We start from the raw sequence: 23673 nt of genomic DNA on the forward strand, positions 1-23673 counted from the left end.
TTATACCTTCACTAAATAATTGCAATTAAACGCACATACCGCCTTTCTCTCTTATTTAGCCTAAACAGGACAAGAGATGAAGAAGAGCTGCAGTAGCAAGAGGACTTTTGTTTAAAATTGAAGACAGAAAGAGCTGAAGATAGCAAGCTTTGGATTGCATCCAGTCAACCCCAGAAGACAGACTTGTGTACAGCACACATTCTCATTAGCTTCAGGTACTCAGTGCTCATTTGCTAAAGAACAAAGTACACAGTGCCAAGGAACAGAAATTAAGAGTGCGAGAAAGTACTGCAGCTCACAAGTTGTGTAAATGACGACAGACAACTACAATTAGAAGTAGGTTTACCACAGAACTGATAAAAGAGTAAGCCCTGATGGCTCTTTAATAAGGTGCCAAGCTAGAGCATCAGTGCAAGAATGATGACTGGATGTCACGGCACAGAAACCAGATGATGAGAACTGTCTTAACTGAGTGAGAAAGAGGGAGGAGGAAAAAACCATCCAAACTAAAAAACCCTTCCACATAACACCGTTGTTTCATTTGCTGGGGGGGTGCTCACTCGTCTTGTACGAATGGTGCCTGGCAGCCCAGCAGCGTGCGGGGCCTGACAGGCACGTCAGGACTGCTCAAAGGTATGATGTCTGGCAGGAGTCTGGGGCAGAGTCTGACAGTAGCTCCACAGGGCTACCTGACCTCCCCGGCCCTGTGTCCGGGTGGCCGAGGCGGCGTCCCTCCTCTGGGAAGGGTTCAGCTGTCAGGCCGGTGCCTGCCTGAGGTACGGGCGTGAGGTGCTGCTGCACCCTGGCTCTTTGGTCATCGTGCTGAGCTGCCTGCGCTTGCCAGGAGGGTAAGTCTCCAACTGGCTCTGCTGCCAGGATGGTTTTGAACTGTGCACTCTGTTTCTGTGTTTCTGTCTTTATACTGCAGTTCTGTCCCTAGCACTGAAGCAGAGTGAGAAGAGGGAGTAAAGAGGCAAGAGAACACAGCTTGATGGGTGCACGTAGGTCAGAATCCTGCAGTCAGCTCTGCCAGTGTGCTGGCCAGCAGCTGCACAAAGCCCTTGGCAGGGCTGAGGATATAGGGGGCTTTGCCCAGCTCAAAGGATTGCTCTCTATAGCTATGGTTGTTTTGACTTATCTGTGCAGGATCCAAAAGCAAGACATTTTCACATGGATAAATGCAGTTTTTGCCATTAGTAACAATGGCAAAATTCGCCAGGCACCATGACCGGGCTTTCTAGCACTGGTCTAGTTCTTACGTGATGTAGCTAATAGTCACAGCTTGCATGTATAAATTTTATTGCACCAAAAAGTCTAAATCTTTCCTTTAGACTTACTGTCTCATAACGAGGGTTCTTCTAATTACTACAATATATCATTTCTACTTTGCTTTATCTGTGCACTCTGTCATGTTCTCTATGATTCCCAAATGAATTAAATATCCCCGATCTTGTTCTTTTTCTTTTTTTTGGCAATCCAGTATATAAAAGGCTGAGTATTTGTTAATTAGGGCACCTGCTCTCTAGAGGTTTTGCTGGTTTTGCTCAATAGGAAAGTTGATGACAATTAAGTTACCTTGGAGATACAGGAAACATTTCAGTGTATATTAGCTCATCATGACTTTAAAAAAAAAAAAAAGCTTATAGTTATATAATGTTTTATTGGGGGCGGGGGAAGTTTCAGCTCTTAGGCTTCTGGCTTTTTAGTGGCACTAGTGGGAACTATGTGTTCAAATCCCACCAAAGGCTAGCTCCCTTGGTACTAACAAGTAAATAATCCATGCTGTAACCCCAAGGCAGGTTATAATCCCTGTTTTATGGCTACTTGGAAGGTGTCTTACTGCAGCTGATCAAATAGCACAAAGAATGAGACACAGCTGATGTGATTATTTATTTATTCATTTGTGTACAAAGAGGCGCTATTTGATTTGCTGTCATTTCCAAGCGCAGGCTATGCTCGTTATCTTACCACTGTGCCCAGCAAATCAGTTACAGCAAGGGTGAAGTTGGTAAGATAACTGGAATGGCAAAATTAGCCCAGTATAAAATATGTTCCCAAGTGGCTGCTGGCGTGAAGCAAGATATCAGGTGTTAATAACAACGGACACATTTATAAAAACTAAAATTTTAAAACCCTGTTGGTGACATGAAGATTTAATGCAGTTCATAAACACTGTCTACTTATGTTTCATTATCCTTCTGTTAAAAATAGATGTGGTCAGTTTGAAAAGACAACATTGAGAGTTTTGTTTTGTTCTATGTTTTTCTTTGAATGTACCACAAAAAGCTGTTTATGAACATCCCCCTTCCCAAATCAATTACTCCAGTATTGTAACTGTATTGCACAGCACTATTTGCAAGGAATTAATTAATTATAAGTGTCCAGCTATGAGCTATAGTTTACATTTTGATTTTTCAGCATGCCTTGTAGTAAACAAGCAGTGTAAACGCTTTTGCTTTTCTTGTTTTGGACAGTCATAAAAAGTACATAGAGCCACAGTGGTGGATGTAATGGTGGGTAGTGAGTATCCCACAATTGCATGTGGAAACAGTAAGTTGCAAACTGTGTCATATGTAATAAAATATACTGCCATATAACGTTGGAGTGTACTGGACTAGAGTAACTTGCTGCTGTAACCACAGGAGCAGCGAAGGTCATCAAGCACTGGGAGGTGGATGAGTAGAGTCCGGCCAGAGGCGTGGCAGTTGAGGAAGAGCATCCTAGTAGTTTTACAGCAGGAGTAATGACCCTTGCTTTGTTTCTGCAGGTAAGAAGGTTGTACTGAAGCCAGAAGGGACTGTTCTGATTTACTATTGCTGGAGAAAAAAAATGTAACTGGATTGAACTGTGCAAAGTTACCGAGTAACAGTAGGCTGCAATCCGGAACATGTGGTGTTAGATGAGACAGAAGAATGTTGAAAGGGCAACGGAAAACTTCTACACTGCTAAAAGCCATTCAGCATTTTCTATCTCTGTTAACATTTCCTTGCTTTTGATTTAACTTTGTACTGTTTCAAACACTTCTTTTTAGGTACAAGGCACAGCACTAGTTTAGGACAACGATCTCAACTGAGACCAAAGGAGGTGATGCTTTTTTTCCCTGCAGCTTTCAGGTAATGACCTTTTGCTCAATTACACCGCAAGTTTCACGTATGCTCTTTCATCCTCTACTTATTATGGACCACATTAAAAAGCTCCCTTTAGATTCAAACTCTGATAAAGCACTGGCAATGGGCAAAAGCTGGAGGTGGGTCTCGGTGGAAGCAAGCTGCTGTGGCTTGTACTCAAATGGTTCCTTCAAGTGCCCTCCCTCCCCCAGCTTCCTCCATTCTCAGATGGAGTAGAACACTATTTTCAGGGATAGTCTATCTTTATGTGTCTCTCTCACTTTAGATAACTTCCTACAAGAGCTGAAAAACAACTTCAGGAATTTCAGAAAGCCAACAGAATCTAGTTTTGTGCTGGAAAAAAGAATCCCTTGGTAAAGAAGCAAAAATGCCATAGTGCTATGGTGCACATTTCCTGCAGGATTTTCATTCTGCCTAGCCCTCTATTCTTTTTTCGGCCCTGGATTCTGGGCCAGAATTATTATTTAGTTATTTCACCTACTGGGCCCTTCTGCAATGTCTGGGAGCAGCTAGCAGCACAGGAAAGCGCACCCCACTTCCTTTCCTCTTACAATCGCAGATTATGAGAGTTGAGTGAAAAAAAAGAAAATCGTATCTTACAAAGCTTAGAGTCCTGCTACTGGGAACACATCGTGCTAAAGTGCTAAGCCTTGCCAGTGCAGTCTGCAGTTCCCAGTACAGAAGGACATTAAAGCAGCGCAAGCTTTTTTTGGGGGGGGGTGGGGGGGCAATCTGGCCCTGAGCAGTTTGAGCTTGAAGGCAATAAGGGCTCTAAATTTTGGTGTAAGGCTTTTTTCTGAATCAGGGCAACAAGTAGACCGTATCTGCAGGCACATCTGTGTGTTAAGCAGAGGGAGGGAGGGAGCAAATCAGACGGGACTGCAGACGGTGGCAATACTAGCAGTTAAAAGCCATCTTGTAATCAGCCATGACAGTGGCGACAGAAATGCAGCCCGAGAGTATCCCATGGTGGTCCTCACTGACGGATGTTTGTTCAGCCTGTTTCTACATTGTTGACAACAGTCACTTTTTGTGGCTGGCTGTTCTAGATATGCTGAAGTGATGGTGGTAGGTGGGGAAGGTGGCCAGGTGAAGCAGAAAGGAAGCACAAAAAAAAAAAAAAAAATCCATTACAGCTCCTGCACACACTCCAGCCTGGGGACATCTGACACAAATTTGGCTCAGTGCAACTTTTTGTAATGAAAGTGGGGCTTTGGAAGGCAAATCGTTGCTGTTACCTGAATGGACGCTGAATAACCTGCTGTTGCTTTCTTGTGTGGTCAAACCTTATTTACCTCTGTAACCCCCAGATTCTCATTCTATAACCATGGCATGGTGGTGATGAAGGCTGCGATTTAGCTCTTTTACTTAGAGCAACATGGGAGTTTCCGGTATTTCGCGCAGGCTATTCCAGTCCTTTGGCAGTCTCAAGGTCATTTGTAGTCCTCCATTCATGCCGTATTGCATCAGGAAGGTCTACGCCCAGACAAAAGGTAAAAGCCCATACATCCTTTATTTGAGCATTTCACAAATAAATTACAAGTTTCTTTGCAACCACGTCATAAATCAAAATGTTTATTTACACCTCAGAAACAGCAAGCAATTCAGCAACTAGGGCCCAAAGGAACGATTAACTGGAAAAGTAGCTGAATTAAGTATCTTTAAAATCAAACAAAATATTTTCCTCCTTGCTTGAACTTTAAAAAAAGAAAGGAAAAAAATTATCTTGGTGGTAACTTAAAGAAACAGAGTTTGTTATGGGGCAAATACGATGTTGCAGGAGGGTTCTGTCTGAAATGGCAGCAACAACACAGCTTGCTTGTGCTGAATTCACCATCACAGTCCACCAGACACGCTCTTATTCCACAGTCCCAGGCAGGACGCGTATGCATGTACATACACATAGGCTGTCTTTAGACTACATTCAGTTTAACCCCAAGTCATCGACTACAGTCGTTTGCTGATGCAGAGGAGGAGTGCAATGTTCAAAGGGTGGATGAAACTTTCCCAAATAGCTGTCCCACTGAAAGCGCAGTAATGCAGAATTCTGGCTATAAACCCTTCCCTTTCCACTACTGGTGACCTGCTGATACATAGACAACTAAAAATGAGTCAGTAAACAATTATGCATATATTCAAATGATATAATTGTGTGAGGAGGGGACAGCTAAAGGTAGCATAAATACAACATGAGAGTTGGGATAAGCCTGGGGTTTAGTGTGGGGGGTTTTTTTGCCTTTTTTTCTTTAAATCAGACTTGTTTGGCAGCTGTAACCCATGCTGTCCCTTAACTCATGTATTCATCCATAATTCGTGGAATTAAATTGCTTATTCCAAGACCCCATGTTGTATTAGTCTCCCTCCATCTGCATATATTTTTTTATATATATATTTATATGTGTATGTGTATATCTCTATATATCTACATATATACACACACATAGCAATTGTGCACCTAGTAACTTTCCACTGAGAGTGTATGAGTGTATGCGTTTCATTTGGACAAATATAAATCAACTAGCATATCTTGATGTGAGGCAAGAGAACAGTGTAGTCAATGGGCTATGTGTTTTACATGGTAAAATAGTCAGCTATATCTGCTTTAAACAGAATAGTTATAATGATAATTACTAATGTACTTTGCATGTTAATTCTAAAGATTATAGAGCACAGAGTTAGTTGAAAGAAAATAATTGCTATTTTAGTTATTTATCTTTTTGTTAACATTGGACAGTGTATCTCTCAGACAACAGAGTTTTCAGAGATGCAATAAAGGGAAGATAGGATCAGAGTTTTGCCTTAGACTTGGTGTTCTCAAGCTCATGTGACTTTAATATAATTAACTTGTGGGAATTTTTTTTTAATTAAATAAGACATTATTAAACCCATTCAGAAAGAAGCTTAGCCTTTAGATAAAGTGATGTAAAGTTATTTGCGTACAAAGTTCTGCTATGTTTCAAGTGGCCGAGTGTATTAGTAGCAATTGAGAAGAAAATCAGCAGCTTTCTCACTATTTCAGACAGGAAGTCTTTGCAAAGGCAGGACCAATGATGTAAAAGTTCTTAATATAACATATAGCTTTTTTTTTTTTTTTTGTAGTGATAAAACACAAGCTAGGGTCCTACAAACTGATTGTAAGTCTGTAATTTAATAAATGAGGTTTTTATTATAATGATCCCTAACTTAAATGACTACACAGGAGACCAGGACGAATTATTTGACTACAGGCCACAGCCATTTCAAATAAAGGTTAAACCAAATTATGCTGGGTGCCTTAGAGACACGTTGAAGTGGTCGGTTAAGAAAGTGAGTCATCTGTGGGAGGCATCTAAGCTGTAGGTTTCTGTATATGTCACAAAAAACAGACTTTCAATAATATGTAAGCACTCAACAATCCTGTGACTAATATTGCTGCTTTACTGTTCACATAAGACCAGTAAAAGCAATACGTGAGGACATTTAGATGAAAAATTTCATCTAAATATGATTAACTGAATCTCAAACAATTCTAGTAATGGAGTTGCTCTTTGATTTACAGCCGTGTAAACATGATGAGAACGGGGCTCAGAAAGTGTATTAGCCAGTGTTCCACTCTTACCTAATTTTCCTTGATACCCAGTGGGAAATTCAGCTCGTTTCCCTTTGTTTTAATCTTCAGACCTACAGTTACTGAACAAAATGTACATTAATAAATGCACATAGGCATAGTGTAAAAGCATACACGAGGTGTACAGACAAGGGTTCAATTAGCAAGTACACCACAAATGAGACCTTTGTCTTGCTAATAAACTCCTCTCACTGATTGTTATACCCAATTTGTGTTTTAACAGCAGCTACTCTTTTCAAGTGAAATGATTTTTGCACAAGAAGTTTTGTGCACGTTACAAAATGAAAATCAACAAGTTCACTGCCTTTCTGACTCTATACAGCATTAGTGTCTACAAACAGACCGAAGTAAACATTGTAGTGACCAAAATAGCTAGGTAGAAATAAGTGCTACATTATAAAACCAGCAAGCTTGGCTGAACAAATGTTAAACATAATTAACTATTTAGAAAATGACAACCAATTTTGTAACTTCTCTACTTTTTCATTATGTTGTAGAAAAAAAAACCTAACAAATTATTGTTGCGCCTTTGTTTCAGGAAATGGGCATCATTTTCTGAACCAGAGACAACAATCTTATTCAGGTAAGAAAACTCAGATTCTAATACGGTTCCTCACTTGTATAACGCTACAGCAAGTGCTGTAATCTCTTGTTAAATGGGGTTTGTTCTCAGGTACAGAGAGGGAGAAACATTAACACGGCAGCTTCATCTTCTCTTTGCATGCTTAGGTAGTCCAGTGATTAGCTCCATCTGAAGCCTAGAGACACACAGTAAAGGCTGGGAGGCTTTAATCTAGGTGCAGAAATAAAGTGATAATAGTGAATGAAGGCTTTGATGCGTCTTGATTCAGAGTTTCAGCCATGATACTGACCTCTCTACATGTCAAAAGGTTGCAGTGTTATCCAAGAAGAAAGATCTCTTGTCCTCGGGCGCAGAGTGGTAGAAAGAGTCTTCCCATTGTTAGCGTAGTTCCAGGCAGAGGAGATTTTTTTTTTTCTTTGTTCCTCATTTTGGATGCCCTTGAAATGATCCACCAAATGCTATATTAGCCTTGGTTTAAACAAGAAAAGGGTAGCTTTATCTGGTACTTGATAGAAATGACACTAATGTCAATGGGTGTCTTTCCAGAGGTGGGTTTTGCTGGATAGAGAGAGGGAGGAAGCAAGTAGAAAAAGAGTATTTGTCGGGGAGGATATTATAATTTCTTTTATTCAAATAGTGGTTTTGTAGATGAAAGCATAGGGTGCAGTTTATCTTTGGGTGCATCTGGATGCATTCATTAAATATACATGTTGAAAATCCAGTGGTGTTATGCATTTGTTGATTTTCTTGTTTTGAAAAATTTGGCTAAAAATTACATTTTTTTTAGAAGACATGTTTGTTGATGATAAAGCAGCAGCATATGATTATTACAAGGCATGGGCGGAGAAAGAGAACTAGAAGCATGCCCATGTTAATGTTTGAGATCAGGCACTTTCCCGCTGAAATGCCTGCAGCTGCCTAACAGCCCACTCCTGAAGCCCTTGCTCAACACAAACTCCCACTAACCTCAAAGTACCACTTTGGTAATTGAAACACCTAGAGCGTGCTGCAAGAGAAACAAGGTCAGTGGGAGATTTGACTTGGTCAGGACTGCAGGAGTTTCACTGGAAGAGAAAAATAGGTTCCTGTCTGAAGGCAGCTTGTATCTTATCAAGACATCTACAATGTTAGGAAAGTTCACAACACAAACTAATTTTTCCTCTGTCGCTGTTGTTATTACTCCTTTTGATTAAAAAAAAAAAAAAAGACCTGTTTCATATTTGGTACAATACAGGAAGTCAGAGAAAAGCTATTGTACAGCAATTTTTAACCACCAACACACATTTAATATCTAGTGTAGCATTATGGAGAACTAAATGTATGTTTGGACTTTTTAATGCTTCCAAAAAGCTTTACTATTGAAACGTATACGTGGTGTGGAAGATATGCTCATAATCTCACTGTAGTAAAGACAACATACAGTATGACTCATAAGTACTGTAAAAATGCTAACTAAAGACTGCAGCTGCAAAGTTCTATTGCATAAGGAAGCTTTCTTGTTTAAACTTTAAATAAGCAAGTTTATTAAAATATTCTAAGACACTTACCTTACCCTAGTTACTGGCAAGCTCTAATAAAAGCCACAGTCTGTCACTAGTATACTTTTTGTGTTAATTTTATAAAAATTTGGTGTGAGCTTTGATGGATCATTTACAATTTATTAACAAGATGATCATCTTGATACAGTTAGAAGGTTTGGTTTTTTTTTTTAACCTTACATGCTCACAGAATAAAAAAGGATCCATATTCATATATAACGAACACCCTTTTTTTTCCATGTCTGCAAACAAGTGTGGTAAGTTTACACACACAAAGAAATGCTCTTGTTACTCTTAACTGGAAACTGTGTGTACATGTGTATGTATGTATATATATATTCAAAACTATATATATGTGTGTGAATATATTTATAGAATAGGGTATCTGTTTTCCTCCTTGCGCTTACGTATGTGATGACGGCTGCATAGAGGCTGAGAGAGAGACCAGTGCTTCTGAGAAATACTTTGCTTTTGCTGTTCTAATCAGCTTCTCATATGCAGACTCCTACCTACTTAACTGTGTCTGCAGAGCTGACGAAAGACTTAAAATTTGTAAACCGCTCCGGCAAATAATAATCTGCCGGAACATAAAGGAAGCCCCTTTAAAATCAGGCCCAGCACTCCCACTGCTGTAAATCGTGACCCACGCAGCGCTGGTCGCAGCTGGCTGCTTCCCGCTTTCTCACAAATCTGAGCTTCGCAGCACCTCCCAGCGCTGCTCCCACCGAAACGGGGAGCGAAGCGCTGTGCTCCTGCCGGATCGTAAATTCCATTTGGGGCATAAGGAAAGCAGTTCAGATCCAAAACAAGCCAGGGGGACTTGCGTTTCTTGTTTGCTGAACCTGAGGTACAAGAAGTGACACTGCAGAGCCCTGGGCCTGCTTTATTTGGTGTCAACAAAGTGGCTGTTGTAGCGGTATGATTGCAATAGGCTCTCTCCTTCTGGCCACACTATAAACAGCAAATACAGTAGGTTTAGCCATGGTAGAATAGTTACAATTCATCTGTGGCTGAATTATTCTGCTTTGTCCCTTGCACGCTCCAGATGAATATTTTATAAAAGCTAAACCTGTCGTATAACTCTTCTCTCTATATAAATATATATATATACATACACTCATACATATACAAATACTAACCCACAGACAAAATATTTTCTGAACAGTTGAATAGCAACAAGTCAACAGATAGAAAAAAATGGAGTCAATCTGTTTTCTGCTCTCCCAAGGTCCAGTTTAGATGTCATGGTCTTTTAACATTCAGAGAAAATTCGCATAAACCTTGTGTCTTGCAAGAGGAATCCATTAATAAACGGAAGTTAGGGTAGAGGCTGTCAAACACCAATGTATAGTCGGACGGATTAGGTGAGGTTGCAAATTAAACTGAATCTGGAGCAACTGAGGCCTAGTAGTGAAGAACAGTAACTGTAAACTGCAATCTTCAGATCTGACGTTTTCTTTTTTTCTCGTTGCCATGGCAACTCGGTAGGACAGCTTCAAATGTCAGGAGTTCTTACAGACCTAAATGATGGGAAACGTGTGTGATTATTACTGCGCAGATCATAGTATCTTTTAACTTTTTAGGTTTTTTCCCCAATCAAATTACTGACTGAGTGCATGCACATTTGTCAGTAATTAAATATAAATTAGCCAGGTTCAGAAGCAATTATTTGTGAAGACAGAAATCTCCAAGAGGAAACCCAAAATGTCACCTGGGGCATTCAGAGACCTTTGCAGTGCAATTCAGAAAAATGTAGTGCAGAGGTCTGAGCATAAATCTCGAGCCAGGACCTGACTCTCCCTGTGCTGGGCTGACCTTGGCTGCTCACCCGGTGCCCACCAAGCTGCTCTATCACTGCCCTCCTCAGCAGAACAGGGAGGGGAGATAAATAAGATGGAAAAAACCTCGTGGGTCAAGATAAAGGCAGTTCAATAAAGCAAAAGCAAAAGGCTGTGCATGGAAGCAAAGGAAAAAAACAAAAGATTTATTCTCTATTTCTGATCAGCAGGCAATGTCCGGCCACCTGAAGGGAAGCAGGGCTTCTGTACGCATAGCGGTTGCTCTAGAAGACAAATGTAAATAACAAATGTCCCCCTTCCTCCTCCTTTCTCTCAGCTTTTATTGCTGAGCAGATGTCATATGGTATGGAATATCCCTTTGGTCAGTTGTCCCGGCTGTGTCCGCTCCCAAGATCTTGCCCACCCCCAGCCTACTGCCGAGTGGGGGCTGTTGGAGAGCCAGCCCTGATGCTGTGCCAGTGCTGCTCAGGAGTATCCCGAACACTGGTGTGTTACCAACACCTTGCTCGCTACCGATACACGGCACTGAGGGCTGCTGTGGGGAAAAGTAACCGTTTGCAGCCATACCCAATACACTCCCCATTTGACACCTTGATTATTTGTTAGTGCAAGAGTGCGAGTAAAATGCCAGGGAGTCACTCCCTTGTGTGCACACACACTGACAAGCAAAGAGCAAACAAACAGTATCTTTTTAAAAATGACATGATTATAGTGCCCGTTATGCGTGATGGAGCTCTGCTTTCCTGGACATGGCTGAATGCCTGCCTGCCCATGGGAAGTGCAGAATGAATTCCTCATTTTGCTTTGCTTGTGTGCACGGCTTTTGCTTTACCTATTAACCTGTCTTTATCTCAACCCACGAGTTTACTCACTTTTCCCCTTCTGACTGTCTTCCCCATCCCTCCAGGGCAGTGAGCAGCTGCCTACCCGGGTTAAACCACAACAGTGCATTGAAGGATTACGCTCTCTACCCTGGGAGGAGACAACTGCTGTATCAAAACACAACAATGCAAGTCAAACATATGCATCAAAACTCACAAACACTCAGGAAATGTTTGTCTAATATATATTGTGTTTGTACATTTAAATGATGCAATATCAATAGTTTTGTCACAACCATAGAGCTGCAGCATCAACAGTAATGTACTGGCCATTATTAGATGTTGGCTTGTGCTCTTTACTCATTTTTAATTACCTGCATTTGGTTTTGGGCAAATCAAGTTTAATATAATTATTGATAAGGCTATTTTACTTTATCTGTTTGTTTCTTGTTATTATTTGAATTGACTTCAGTATTAAATTCTTCCAGCTAGGGGCCTGTCCAGATGGGCTATGCAGCAAGGCAGACACCTGGGTAGCACACATCAGCATGTCCTTTCCCCTGTAGCATGACCTCAGTTCTGTTAAATAAAGGTAAGTAAAGCAAATTAAACAAGTGTAAGAACCAATAGAGGGACTGATGGATGGGACTCACTGAAGTAAGAAGGATCACAGATTTCCAAATATCTGGAAATTCTGGAATTGCTTGGCAAATGGATTTTTAGCATGCTGTTTAAAGAAAATGTCTGGCCACAAAATTAGGATTCAGACTTACATATAGGAAATTTGTGATCATGACTGCCAAAGTTTGTATATATTTGGATTAGGGATTCCAGCTAGGACTAAATTCTCATAAACAACTTGACCTCCTGAGGTAGTGAAAAGCAAGAGTTCAGGACTCTGATCTCACAGACCATCTGAAAAATAGCATTTCCAGATCGCAAAGAAGCCTGGTATCATTAAAGGGCATTTTTTTCAATCCTGACTCAAAGGAAATAACACTAGCTTTTGAATTGGCAAAGCTACTCTGAATGTTAGGAGATCCCTGGATGTCTTCCTGCCAAGGACAGGCTCTTGTATATGATGAATGAACAGCAGCTGTAGCACTGAATTTCTGCACAATCTATAGGCTGAAACTTCACCAGAGGAATCTGTCAGCACAAAATTTATAATTATCACACAAATTCAAGCAGCTAGTGACTGCTTTACCAATAGCTTGTAAATAAAGGGCAATATATGTTGATTTATGTGCAGACCTGAAGAAAAGCTTGTATATTTTACATCATATTGACAGATATTATGAATGTTACTACCTTATCATACACCTTGCCTTTTCTGAGTAAACTATATATTAAAACTAGTTAGTTCAGCTTTAATTATGAATATGTTTTTTCCTATCTTAGTTTTTTATCTACTGCAGGCTAGCTTCTCTCTCTCACAATATAAGCATGCTTTAGATGCTCCCTGTTACCCCACCTGCATCTTCAAGCACCACCACAGCTCTTCATTCTCAAAGCTCTACAGTCCCTGCCTAGACTTTCTTTCTACTGAAATTGCTTCTCAACTTCCTCCTTTCTGAGCTATCAGCTGCCTTCAACCCATTTAATCACATGCCTGGAAATGTGATGCTTCCCTTGGCTCCTGTGTCTCCTCCTGTCATTTTACTATGATTTCTCTAATCACTTTTCCAGCATGACCTTCTGTCTCATTCCCTCCATCCCAGGTTTCTGGGGAAACATTTTCCCCCCTACTTTAATTGCTTCCCTTTCTTTGTGGCACCATTCATACATGTTCAGCAATCCCTTCAGTGCTGACAGTTCAGAGATCTTACTCTCTTTACTTGCTTTTCCATTTAAACTAAAATGTCGACCTCTAGCTCTGATACCTTTTCGATGTTTAGCTGACAGCTCTGCACAGCTAAAACTGAGCTCTTAAATCTCTCCCCTAAAGCACTCCCTTCTAGTTCTTCCTTTGATTGCTCAGGACAACACTATCATCCTGCCTCTTATTCAAGCCTAAAACCAGAAAGAAACTGGAGAAGGATTTTGTCATGGAATCTCTCCTTTCTAGGTCTGTATATTTAGGTTATGTGTTAATCTAGAAGATTCTTTTTCACACATCATCCCAAAGGATTTTTTTTTTTAGCCGTTCAAACAGCTAAATCTCCTACCCAGGCTCTCCTCAGTTAGCAGTTTTACAACGTCTTTTCACAGCCCTTGACAAATTCAAGCTACTGTGCTCATATCCTGCCAGTCTTTTGCTGTACAGAGCATTTTCCTAGTCTGCCACTTTGACAAACCCTCTGTTACTCGAACGCCTTCATGGCCTTCTTCCCTACTACGCATATTTTCCTGGATTATCCCTACACGACCCGTTTTTCCTCTCATTCATAGCCCACGATGGCAGCTTTCATTGACATGTTTTCAAAGAAACCTGTTTGGGCTTTTTCCCAGGCTTTCCCATGTATTAGGAGGAGCTCCCTGCAAGCATCTATAAAGTCCTGTCTCCTTCACATCTGCTTTTACTGAAACATCTACAGAAATCTTGGCATTGGCAAAGGGTGACAAAACTACTATGAATTCAGCTCAGCCCTTTCACCAGTCTTAACTGAAGTTGTGTTAAAAAAATTATCTTATTCCAAACATTGTTTGGAAGGATAGTATATATGCCTGTGCTCATTAATGATGACTTGAACCTTTTGTAAAGCTGGATTGATAAATGAGTAGTTTTTAGCTTTTAAAATAAGATTAAAAATTCAAAATTATAGGCTGTAAAATTTCAGTAAATAATTTTTAGTAGTTCCAGCAAGAACATTTAAGATTGAATCTGTCTTCCTTATTTCTATTGCATACAAAGTTGATACAAAATTGCTTATGTCCAATACAGAATTTAATCTAACTTTTAGTTTCTGTGGTTAATATCAAAGTTTATCGGTTACAAATTTACTTTCTAAAAATATACTGATATAATCATCTAAAGTGTTACTGGACGATCATTCTGGCCAGTAACTCCCTTAATACAAACTCTACAGAAATCAAGAACAACCAAAGTATTGTGGAGAAAGTGCAATGATGAATGCAAGCAGATCTACTGAACTCAACAGAACTGCTCTATTATAAATTCTTTGGGGGGCTGATAAGCATCTGGTCCATATTTGAAACCTCTGTTCCCCAGCTGGATTTCCAATGTTCATTATTGTTTTCTGTATAGGAATTGTATTTTTCTTGTTTGCTTTTTTTTTTCCCCTCCCCTCTTTATTCTCCCCATAAAGCAGGACCAAATGAAAATTCCAGAAATACACACACAATGCCAAATTATTAGGGTCTACTTATTTGAGTCCGAACTCTAAACAACTACCCTAAAGACTACTGACTTCTAGTGTTTATCCACTGACTTCAGTGGGGTTGTGTTGATGGTTGCTTTTTTTTTTGGACCCATTCTTATGTATTTTATATCATGCACGATTTAAAGTTTGCAGCTGGCAACAGCTCGTAAAAGATATTAGTATTTAAGGAATACTGTGAGCATAAAATGTGCAAATAATGTGTGCAGGGAGCACATTTGCTGATCCATGCTAACTATCTCTTTTAGGAACTTAATGCCCTGGTAAGCCTGTGCCTGGCAGGTTTAGATCTGTACACTAATGATCATTATGCCTAGTAATTATTTTATTTTCTTTGTATTGGCTGTTAAGAACAACGCTGTCTCTATAGCTGGTCTCAGCACTCAAGAACTATTACACACCATGTGTTGTTTTAAATGTGATTTCTGACTACCTACAAGAAGTAATTTGCTGCATACAGCTGCAGGCATGAAAGCCACAAAGGCAGTCTGTGCATCGTTGTTCTTACGTGGTCATCCCCCACCTTTCCCTTAAGGTATCTGGGGGATGTGCAAGCAGCATAAAGCTAGCATTGCTGCATAGAACTTTTTTCTCCAGAAATCACTCTCACTGAAGTCTCTAATGTGATCTTCACCATTTTTATCTCACAGTTCTTCTCTGCTCTACCTTTTCGACACTTGAGAGGTACATTCAGCCACGTTTCTTTTAAGATAACAGTCAAATGGTGAGATAACAGTGAAATAGGCGGGGTTATTTTTATCTGCTTGCTGTCTGAATTATTACTATTATGGTTAATAGGTCTCAGCACAGCTTATTGTCATAAACAGATGGGGTCTGTTGGCATTAGTACTTTAGCACTGGAAGATGATGTTTGCTTTTGCTGGTCAAGAAAACTGACAAACTTTGTATATATTTCTCTGGATCTAATGTACCAATAGTATGGAGTGTGATAATGCTATAGGAATAATAGGTCTAAGTATGCAGTTTAAGGTAGGGACATCATGATATAGAAGCTTAAATGGAACAAAACCCCCTTTCTACTGCCACTAATATCTGTTGCTGTTGACTGTATTTGGAAGGTCAAAAGAGTTTTTGATGTTGGTGGCAAACTCCACAGGACAGATCTGAATTGTCATCTAGTCATGGAGTTTTGGATGCTAAATTGGTTTGGAAAAGGACCAAGTCACCTAATACAGACTAAGTGTTTATACTGTTGATGACTTCAATGTCTACAGCTACCTGTCTGTTTCAGAGTGGGCTAATCTAAGGTTTATTCCTTACACTGATCAACGTGATAGAATAAAATGGAGAAAAAAATGCACATAACTCTAAGACAAAGATTTCATAATGCCTTGTCCTAGGAAAAAGGCACCTGGTGGCATGTAACCTCATTCACTATGGTTCAGGTTGCCAAGAGCTCATATTCCACCAGAACCCTTCTAATCAACCAATAAACAATCTTGTTGTTTGCAAAACAGCTTCTTCTGATGTCAGAAAATGCTTTGGCATTTCCCAGGCACTCTAGCTTTCCCTGTTGCACCCTTAGCTTTCTCTGAACATATTTACATATTAGTGACTCAATTCCCTGCTTATTTTAAAGAAACAGGTTTAAACTGAGTAATTCAAAGCCTTTGAAAGATGTGTTCCTTATGAGACCAAACTCACTCCCCATTGCACAGACTATGCTTCCTACATTGCAGTTAAAACCTCATAAAAATTAAAGGCATTTAAGTTTCATGCTGACCTTCTGTACAGGAATGAACTTTACCCAAGATGCATTCATCCTCTAATTCCCATTTAACACAGAAGAGAGTTAACACAGCTGGAGTTTGGCGTTCAACTCATGCATGCTCCATTTCTTTCAGATTTCTTTCAATTACCCTCTCATCAGAAATATTACATTCATCTTTGCATAATTAAAAGTCTATATTACATCATGGACTTTATCAAAACCTCAGTAATGTTAAAGAGGTAATGCGAAAATTGTAGAAGAGATCAGAACCATGTTTCTGATTAGGCAGCTAATCAACATCCAGGTACTTCTTTCCTGGATTTACCATCCATAAAAGGACATTAATTAGATACACAGTTATTAGTTTAGCCTCCACATAGAACTTACTTAGAAAAACATAAATGGTTTTCATGTACATCACTGGTTGATTTATCATGGGTAGTTTTCAATACCAAAAATGTCACAGTGTTTGCACCATATGCCTATAAATTATAATATTTTGCACTTTTATGTAAAATAATCATTTAATAGCTATGCTCTTCTGTGACCTCGTCAGTGGTCCAAGCACTGTCTAGGCTTTGCTGCAAGTGCCAAAAATCTAGTGGTCACTGGTTTTTGCCTGTCCTGGTATTGTGTTCTCAAAAAAAAAAAAAAAAGGGGAATCTTTTCACCCCAAATGTCACTGAACTTGAAAGACTGACACAGCTATTCCCAGACACACACCATGTGTCCTTATTCCTGCAATTAGGAAACTTGGTTCTTAGTATCAAGTATAGCAGCAGGTATGCTTGTGACGAGAGCAAATTAGTGCTCTCACTGAACAGTAATACATTGTGGAAAAGTTTATAAGGAAGAGAATAGTAAATGAGTTTATCCTGAAAATTTGCAGCTTATAACATCATATATAATTTGTTTCCCATTTATGTGAGGAAATTATTTCAAAGTTCTTAATGATAGGAAAAACACAGTATGCATTAGCACAGTGTTTGTGAAATGAGTGTCTCATAATTCTACTCAAAGCTCCAGTAGGCCTTCATATATCAATGTCAATATTTAACTTCGGGAGCTAAAATGCCAGCGTGTGCTATGCAATTGGCCAAAATTGGCAAGACGGTGGAGAAAGATGCCAATCTAAACTAATCAGCTTGCACAGGGGAATAAGTTGCTCAGGCTGAAGTAATTTTCAAAGAGGATCTGTTTGACACCAGCAGATGATATTTCCAAGCATGTCTCTCTCGCTGCTAACTTATTACAAGACTATACTGGCAGATCTGAAACAGTGCTGATTTACGCCAAGTGCTCTTACTCCTCTGACTTCTGGCAAGGACCTTGCTCCCTGTTGAATCCTTGTCTCTGCTTCACCTCTTCCTTGTCATGTACCCACATATACTCACTATGTAATGGGCCATATTTATGAAGTGCAGAATGTATGTGCATATAAGCACCATCTGAGAGAAAAGTTCCTCAGATCAACTAAAAGACTAGCTATGCTTGCTTAGAAATTCAGAAAGCTGTACTACTCAGTCCAGTGCAGTGCTATGTTTCTAGAACCATAGAATGGGTTGGGTTGGAAGGGACCTCAAAGCCCATCTAGTTCCAACCCCCTGCCAAGGGCAGGGACACCCTCCACCAGACCAGGTTGCCCAAAGCCCCATCCAACCTGGCCTTGAACACTTCCAGGGAGCCAGGGGCAGCCACAGCTTCTCTGGGCAACCTGTGCCAGGGCCTCAGCACCCTCACAGGGAAGAATTTCTTCCTACTATCTAACCTAAATCTACTCTGCAAATCAATTGCAGAGGTGACTGCCTGCAGTCTGGGAGTACATTTTTCTCATGCTCTAATCTGATAAATTTAACCAAACAGTTAAAAATATTTAGCAAGTGAAATGAATAAGTACAGTTTTGAAATAGCAGCATTGCACAAGTCTCCTAATTTTTCATATTTGTGCTGAAAATGAAATGTATCAAATGTAACAGCTAGCCACCCTTCTAAAGCGATGTATAACTGTGTAAGCTGTCAGATCGCATCTTCCACAGCAGTACAGCTTAGTTTACTATCAGGTTTTAATAAGTAGAACATGAACATAAGTAGTCCAGACACATTCAGATCTGTAGGCATGCACTAATCCCAGCTCGAAGTACTAACAGAATCATCTGAAAAACCTCTTATTAAGCAAGAATAAAAGTGTGAGGAAAGTATTATGCTTAGAAGCCATGGAAAAGGAGAAATCAAATTACAAAATTGCCAGGTTTGGCTAAGTTGATATCAACTTGACTATTTCAAAATTTTTCAAGAAGAACTTGTAAGCATGACAGCTTATGTAAGCACTAACCAGTGACATATACAAATGAAGTGTATGGGTAAAGTAAAGCTTTAAGATTAGTCTGAAATACTCCAAACCTCAATGGCATTTTAAAGGACTTTGTAAGTATCAGCTGTCTGGTAGAGAAGCAAAAGCAATACCATCTAACCTTTAGGCACAACAACTCTCCCCCATTCATCATCAATATTATATATCACATTTAAAGCTGAGTAGCAGCTGTCCACATGAAGAGCACATTTTGAAGTGTTGGGATGTTATAGAGCGGGGAAATATCCAAGGACAGGCACAGTTAAAAGAAACAGAAATCCCATGGTGTATAGTGGCCATTAATGACAGAAAAAATATTTGAACTGGTCATTTATTCAGTTCCAGTTTTTAGTCATAGTCCGCTCCAGAACAATTCTGATGATAACTATCTGAAGTTATATATTTATGTGACTTTAAGAGGTTGTTCAGAAAAGAAATACAAAATATTATATATCAACAGTGACTGTTGAGAAAATGGAAACATAAAATGTTCATTTGAATTCACAACACTGAATGGTCTATCAAACCGATCTCTTTAAATGTTCATTTCATGTCTACAGAATGACCATCATGAACAATATTACAGCTCTTAGGGAAGGAGCTGTATTTGCTAGTAACATTTCTCTCTCTTGCATTCCAAACACACATCTTCTAAACTGTCGTATTTTTTCATGTCTATACTTCTGGAACATGTTTGGATGGTTTAAAATGTGCATAAAATGCCATTTCCCACCTAATTGACTCAATAAAATGTAATGTCATTAAGTACATTTTAAATATGCTGATGTACAATTTGAGGGTATTTCTATCTGTCATGTCTATATGACTAGGTATATAAACATCCTGTCTCAATTATGTACATACATATGGACTTCTGTGCCATTTCAAGCCCCATTAACTTTAGGTGGGCTCCCAAAGCCAACTGCACAACAAATTGCAGGACGGAGTACACTTGCAGAGAAACCAGAACACCGGACACAGAGGACTGTGTTAAAAGTGAGATTCAAATCAAGACTGTCTCAATTTGAATGCAGTCCCTTAACCCCCAAACCATCCTTTCCTTACTGGAGTCTAACCAACCACAGTCTTTAAGGAGACAAACAACAATGGTATTTTTCTCATACACGCATTTGAGAATGCATCTATACCCACTGACAATTTAGCAGTAACAATAATAATGTTAATATGGACAAAAGCATCTGTAATGAAGATAATAAGTATTAGAGTAACAGTGGATATTGCTGCTGTTATTATTGGCTTTAGGAAGTGAGATTTGTATCACTGCAACTCACTAAATGTCACTAATTTCCAATTACATGGGTAACATCATTTAGCTGCTACTTTAAGTAAGTACCCACATGGTACATGCACTAATGCAGGAATGTAACCTAAGTTATAATAGTGCAAAAAAACCCAAAACCAACCCAGCAAACCACCTTTCACAGAAAAACTTTCCCCATCTTGGTAGTTTTTGAAATTCTAGCCAATATAGGGATATTTTACATCTCAGAAATAGGAAAATTAATCTTGCAAAATTTCCTAGTCTTGCTAATTAAACTGATTTTTTTTAATTAAATGCCACTGCTCTGGAAAGTAGAAAATTGCTATAGAAGATTAAAATATGCTAAGACAAACTAAAACATAAAAAGTATTGCTTTTTAGCAAATTCATCTATTGGGAATGATTTCTCTGAAGCTTCATCTTTGGAACTATATGGAACAGGGATGAATTTTTTCTTTTTTTCTTGGGAAAAACAAAAATCCTACTGTAAAAACTAAATAGTAGTTGAGCCCTGAAAAAATTATACTGCATGCTTGTCTAAAACTAAGCTAAGTAACTCACAATAAAGGCTGAAAACTGTGTATCTGCAGGTAACAAATCTGCACTTGTAATGGAAAGAGCAATGACCTTAAAGGTCTTTTCCATTTCAAACCTGCTATGATTTGTCTTAGTCTTATGCCATTCAAGAATGCATTGCTTCAGTCTTCAGACATTTGATGTTCCTGCACAAACAACACAGGACATACAAGAAATACAGATGCTTCTCTTGCTTTGAAAAATGAACTAGGTGAAAGATAACGCTGCAGTTTTAAGTCTGGCTATGTTCAGGAAAATTCAAATCCACCAGTTTAATATAATTTGAATTTTTGTAATAGTTTAATACCAAATACATAATTTTCAAGGAAAAACAAAAGACATTTTGACTATTGACCCTGTAGCTTCATTCCTCAAATCAGAAAAACATGGTGGCAAGCATTAAAAAAGGAAAAGTTAGTGGAAGGTAATAGGAAGTTAAATTCAAGGGTATCTCTAAGGCTTCTTTGCAATCGCAGTACAGACATCTGTGTGAGTCTCTGTTTTTCAACACACCTGAGGCCCTTCACCCTCAGTTTAACAAATTAATTTCAATGTAGAGACCTCCAGCTTATTTAATTTCTTCGTAGCAGTATTTGCCCCCCAGTCTCTCACCTTACTTTCTGTTCATAATAATGGACTACTTATTTAAGCTCAAGTCAATGTACAACTTTGTAGTCCACTGGCCAGGTTAACAAAAAAAAAGTTTCTTATCAGTGTTTGACAGTCAAATAAGATATCATTTTTTTTTTCAACATGAAGTGTTTAAAGTCCTGTCTTTTTCTAACAAGGAAATTTAAGTAAAATATTATTGCTAGTGTGACTGAGCTATTAATGGAATTGCTCTGAGTTCTGCTTGTTCAGGACATGACTATTGTGCCTTTGGTTCTTCTTTCAGTCCCTTGATTCAACACATTTGAATGTAACTTGGTCTTTTATGTTGGTAGAATATAAAAGGAAATATGAAATGCAATTATCATGCCATGATTATGCAATTAAGTGAAATAATTATTATCAAATCAAAAGTCTAGAATCCAAATACTCCTTTAAATAATAGTAATAATATAAACCAATACCTAAATGAAATATCAGCTACCAATTTGTAGGTTGCAATAAAGGGCACATTTTTTCCCTGTCTCTCTGTTCCTCATCCTTATGGAATATTGTAGATACTCACTTACACAGAGTGAACTTGTTTATAATTCTAGCATTGTTGAGCACATCACTTTGGTTACACTCATTCTGAACAGAGCTATTTTAGCTGTGTCAGTTGAAAACATGAGATCACTGAGACAATACAGCCGTAAGGGGCAACATGGACAATCTCAGACCCAGCACCAGACATGCTGCATAACACGGTCTCTTTCTCCCACTTGTTATCTTCCTCAATGACTGATTTCTGTAGTCCTTCTCCCTGACTAGGAATCCAGATCTACTTTTTGATCTGTTCTTTTTCCTCAGTCTGAATTACTAAATTCTAAATTATATCTGAACATTTTGGTCCTATCTTGTCTCCAGTAGTGGCTAGGAAAAGCTGACAGAGGCCAAGATGCCACTACACTAGGTCTCATCTTAAACATGGTGTCTGCATTAATGACAGATAAGACTTAATATTCTTTCCATTAATTGTTAGCATTAACTATTATAGCTTCGGAAAGTCCTCTACCTGTCCACTATACATCTTTGCAGCTTGACTGCAGCGATTCCCCATGGTAATGTTAGGTTAAGTACAAAACATGAAAAGATGCCCCATTTTTCAATCAACTCTGTATTCACCATCTTTTAATTCCACCACACACCTTACTGTTTTGTTGTTGAAAACCAGCAGTCTGCCCATATACTTTGGCATCTTATATTTTCTATTTCTGGCTGACAAGAACTCCTATATTTTTCTTGTTCCAAGTATATCTCCCTTTCCAAGGGCTTCTGGGCAACTCTGCAGTCTGTATCCCATTATCCCTCAGTATACTGAACACAGTAGGGCAGCTACAGAATAGGCGAAACTGCTGCTTTTTGCATGCATTACAGTTTTAATCAGGCTCTTCAGTTCTGTGCTGAGATACTTCAGAAATCTACCACATATGACTTCTTCCATGATTTACAAAGGAGGCATATATTCTAAGTATAGATAATAATTGCACCATTTAAATGATAATACCAAGTTGTTTTGTATGGGGAGGAGATTCATGCAGGGCATTTTTATCATGAACAGCTCTTTCATAGGGCTATCTATCCTCACACCAGATGTCAAATACAAAAAGAAATACTTTGGCACGAATAACAAAGTTCATTTGACTGAAGGATTTACCTCCTAGGAACAAGAGCCTCATAAAACATAAACATTGGGAGCAAAAAGTAAGCCACGTAAGGGCTTTTGCAAAAATTAAACCCATAACTTGCCACTAGAAACAGGATATTTCATCTGTTCAATAAGCACTAAAGTTCTCTTTGTTTTTATGGCATCGTAATCTTTGATTACTCTGATAAATATTTGGACTACACAAAACATTGCAATGGAACTAATCACAGTTATAAAAAAACTATGTGTGAAAATGAATTGGGAATGCAGTGATACCAGCACATTTTAGAGAAGTTCAAATACAGAACCACATTATTTTAACTGGCTCCCAGCTGCATTCTTTTATGTCTCCATGTAGTCATTTACACCTGAGGAAGATGGTTATGAAAGTTGTTATGCTTGCTGGCTTTGCACAAGCAAAGTACGAGACATGGGTTACCAGCCTTGCTTTGTGTGACTGGGTGAACCCAAACCACACAATGGACTAGTAGCAAATTTTGGCAAAAAAAAAAGGGTGGTCCTGTGTTGAGGATTAGGTCTCTCTATGCTGAAGTCTATTTGTGGAATTCATGCTCCCACTCACAACAGCCTCGGTCTCCAGAGGGAGATCTTTCCTTCCCC

General features: G+C 39.0%; 1 protein-coding gene across 2 annotated transcripts in view; it reads right to left on the bottom strand.

Annotated features, from left to right (window-relative positions):
* Positions 1-4622: 4622 nt before the first annotated feature.
* The window catches only part of CDH13 (cadherin 13), a 500702-nt gene continuing 481651 nt past the window's right edge, over positions 4623-23673 (bottom strand). For both annotated transcript variants that reach the window (XM_054840727.1, XM_054840728.1), the window contains one exon: positions 4623-10376. In XM_054840727.1, the coding sequence (XP_054696702.1) occupies positions 10369-10376 (8 nt within the window). In that variant the 3' untranslated portion in view covers positions 4623-10368. The remainder of the gene's footprint in view (positions 10377-23673) is intronic.

Source organism: Grus americana, chromosome 13 (genome assembly GCF_028858705.1).
Source record: "Grus americana isolate bGruAme1 chromosome 13, bGruAme1.mat, whole genome shotgun sequence".
NCBI lineage: Eukaryota > Metazoa > Chordata > Aves > Gruiformes > Gruidae > Grus > Grus americana.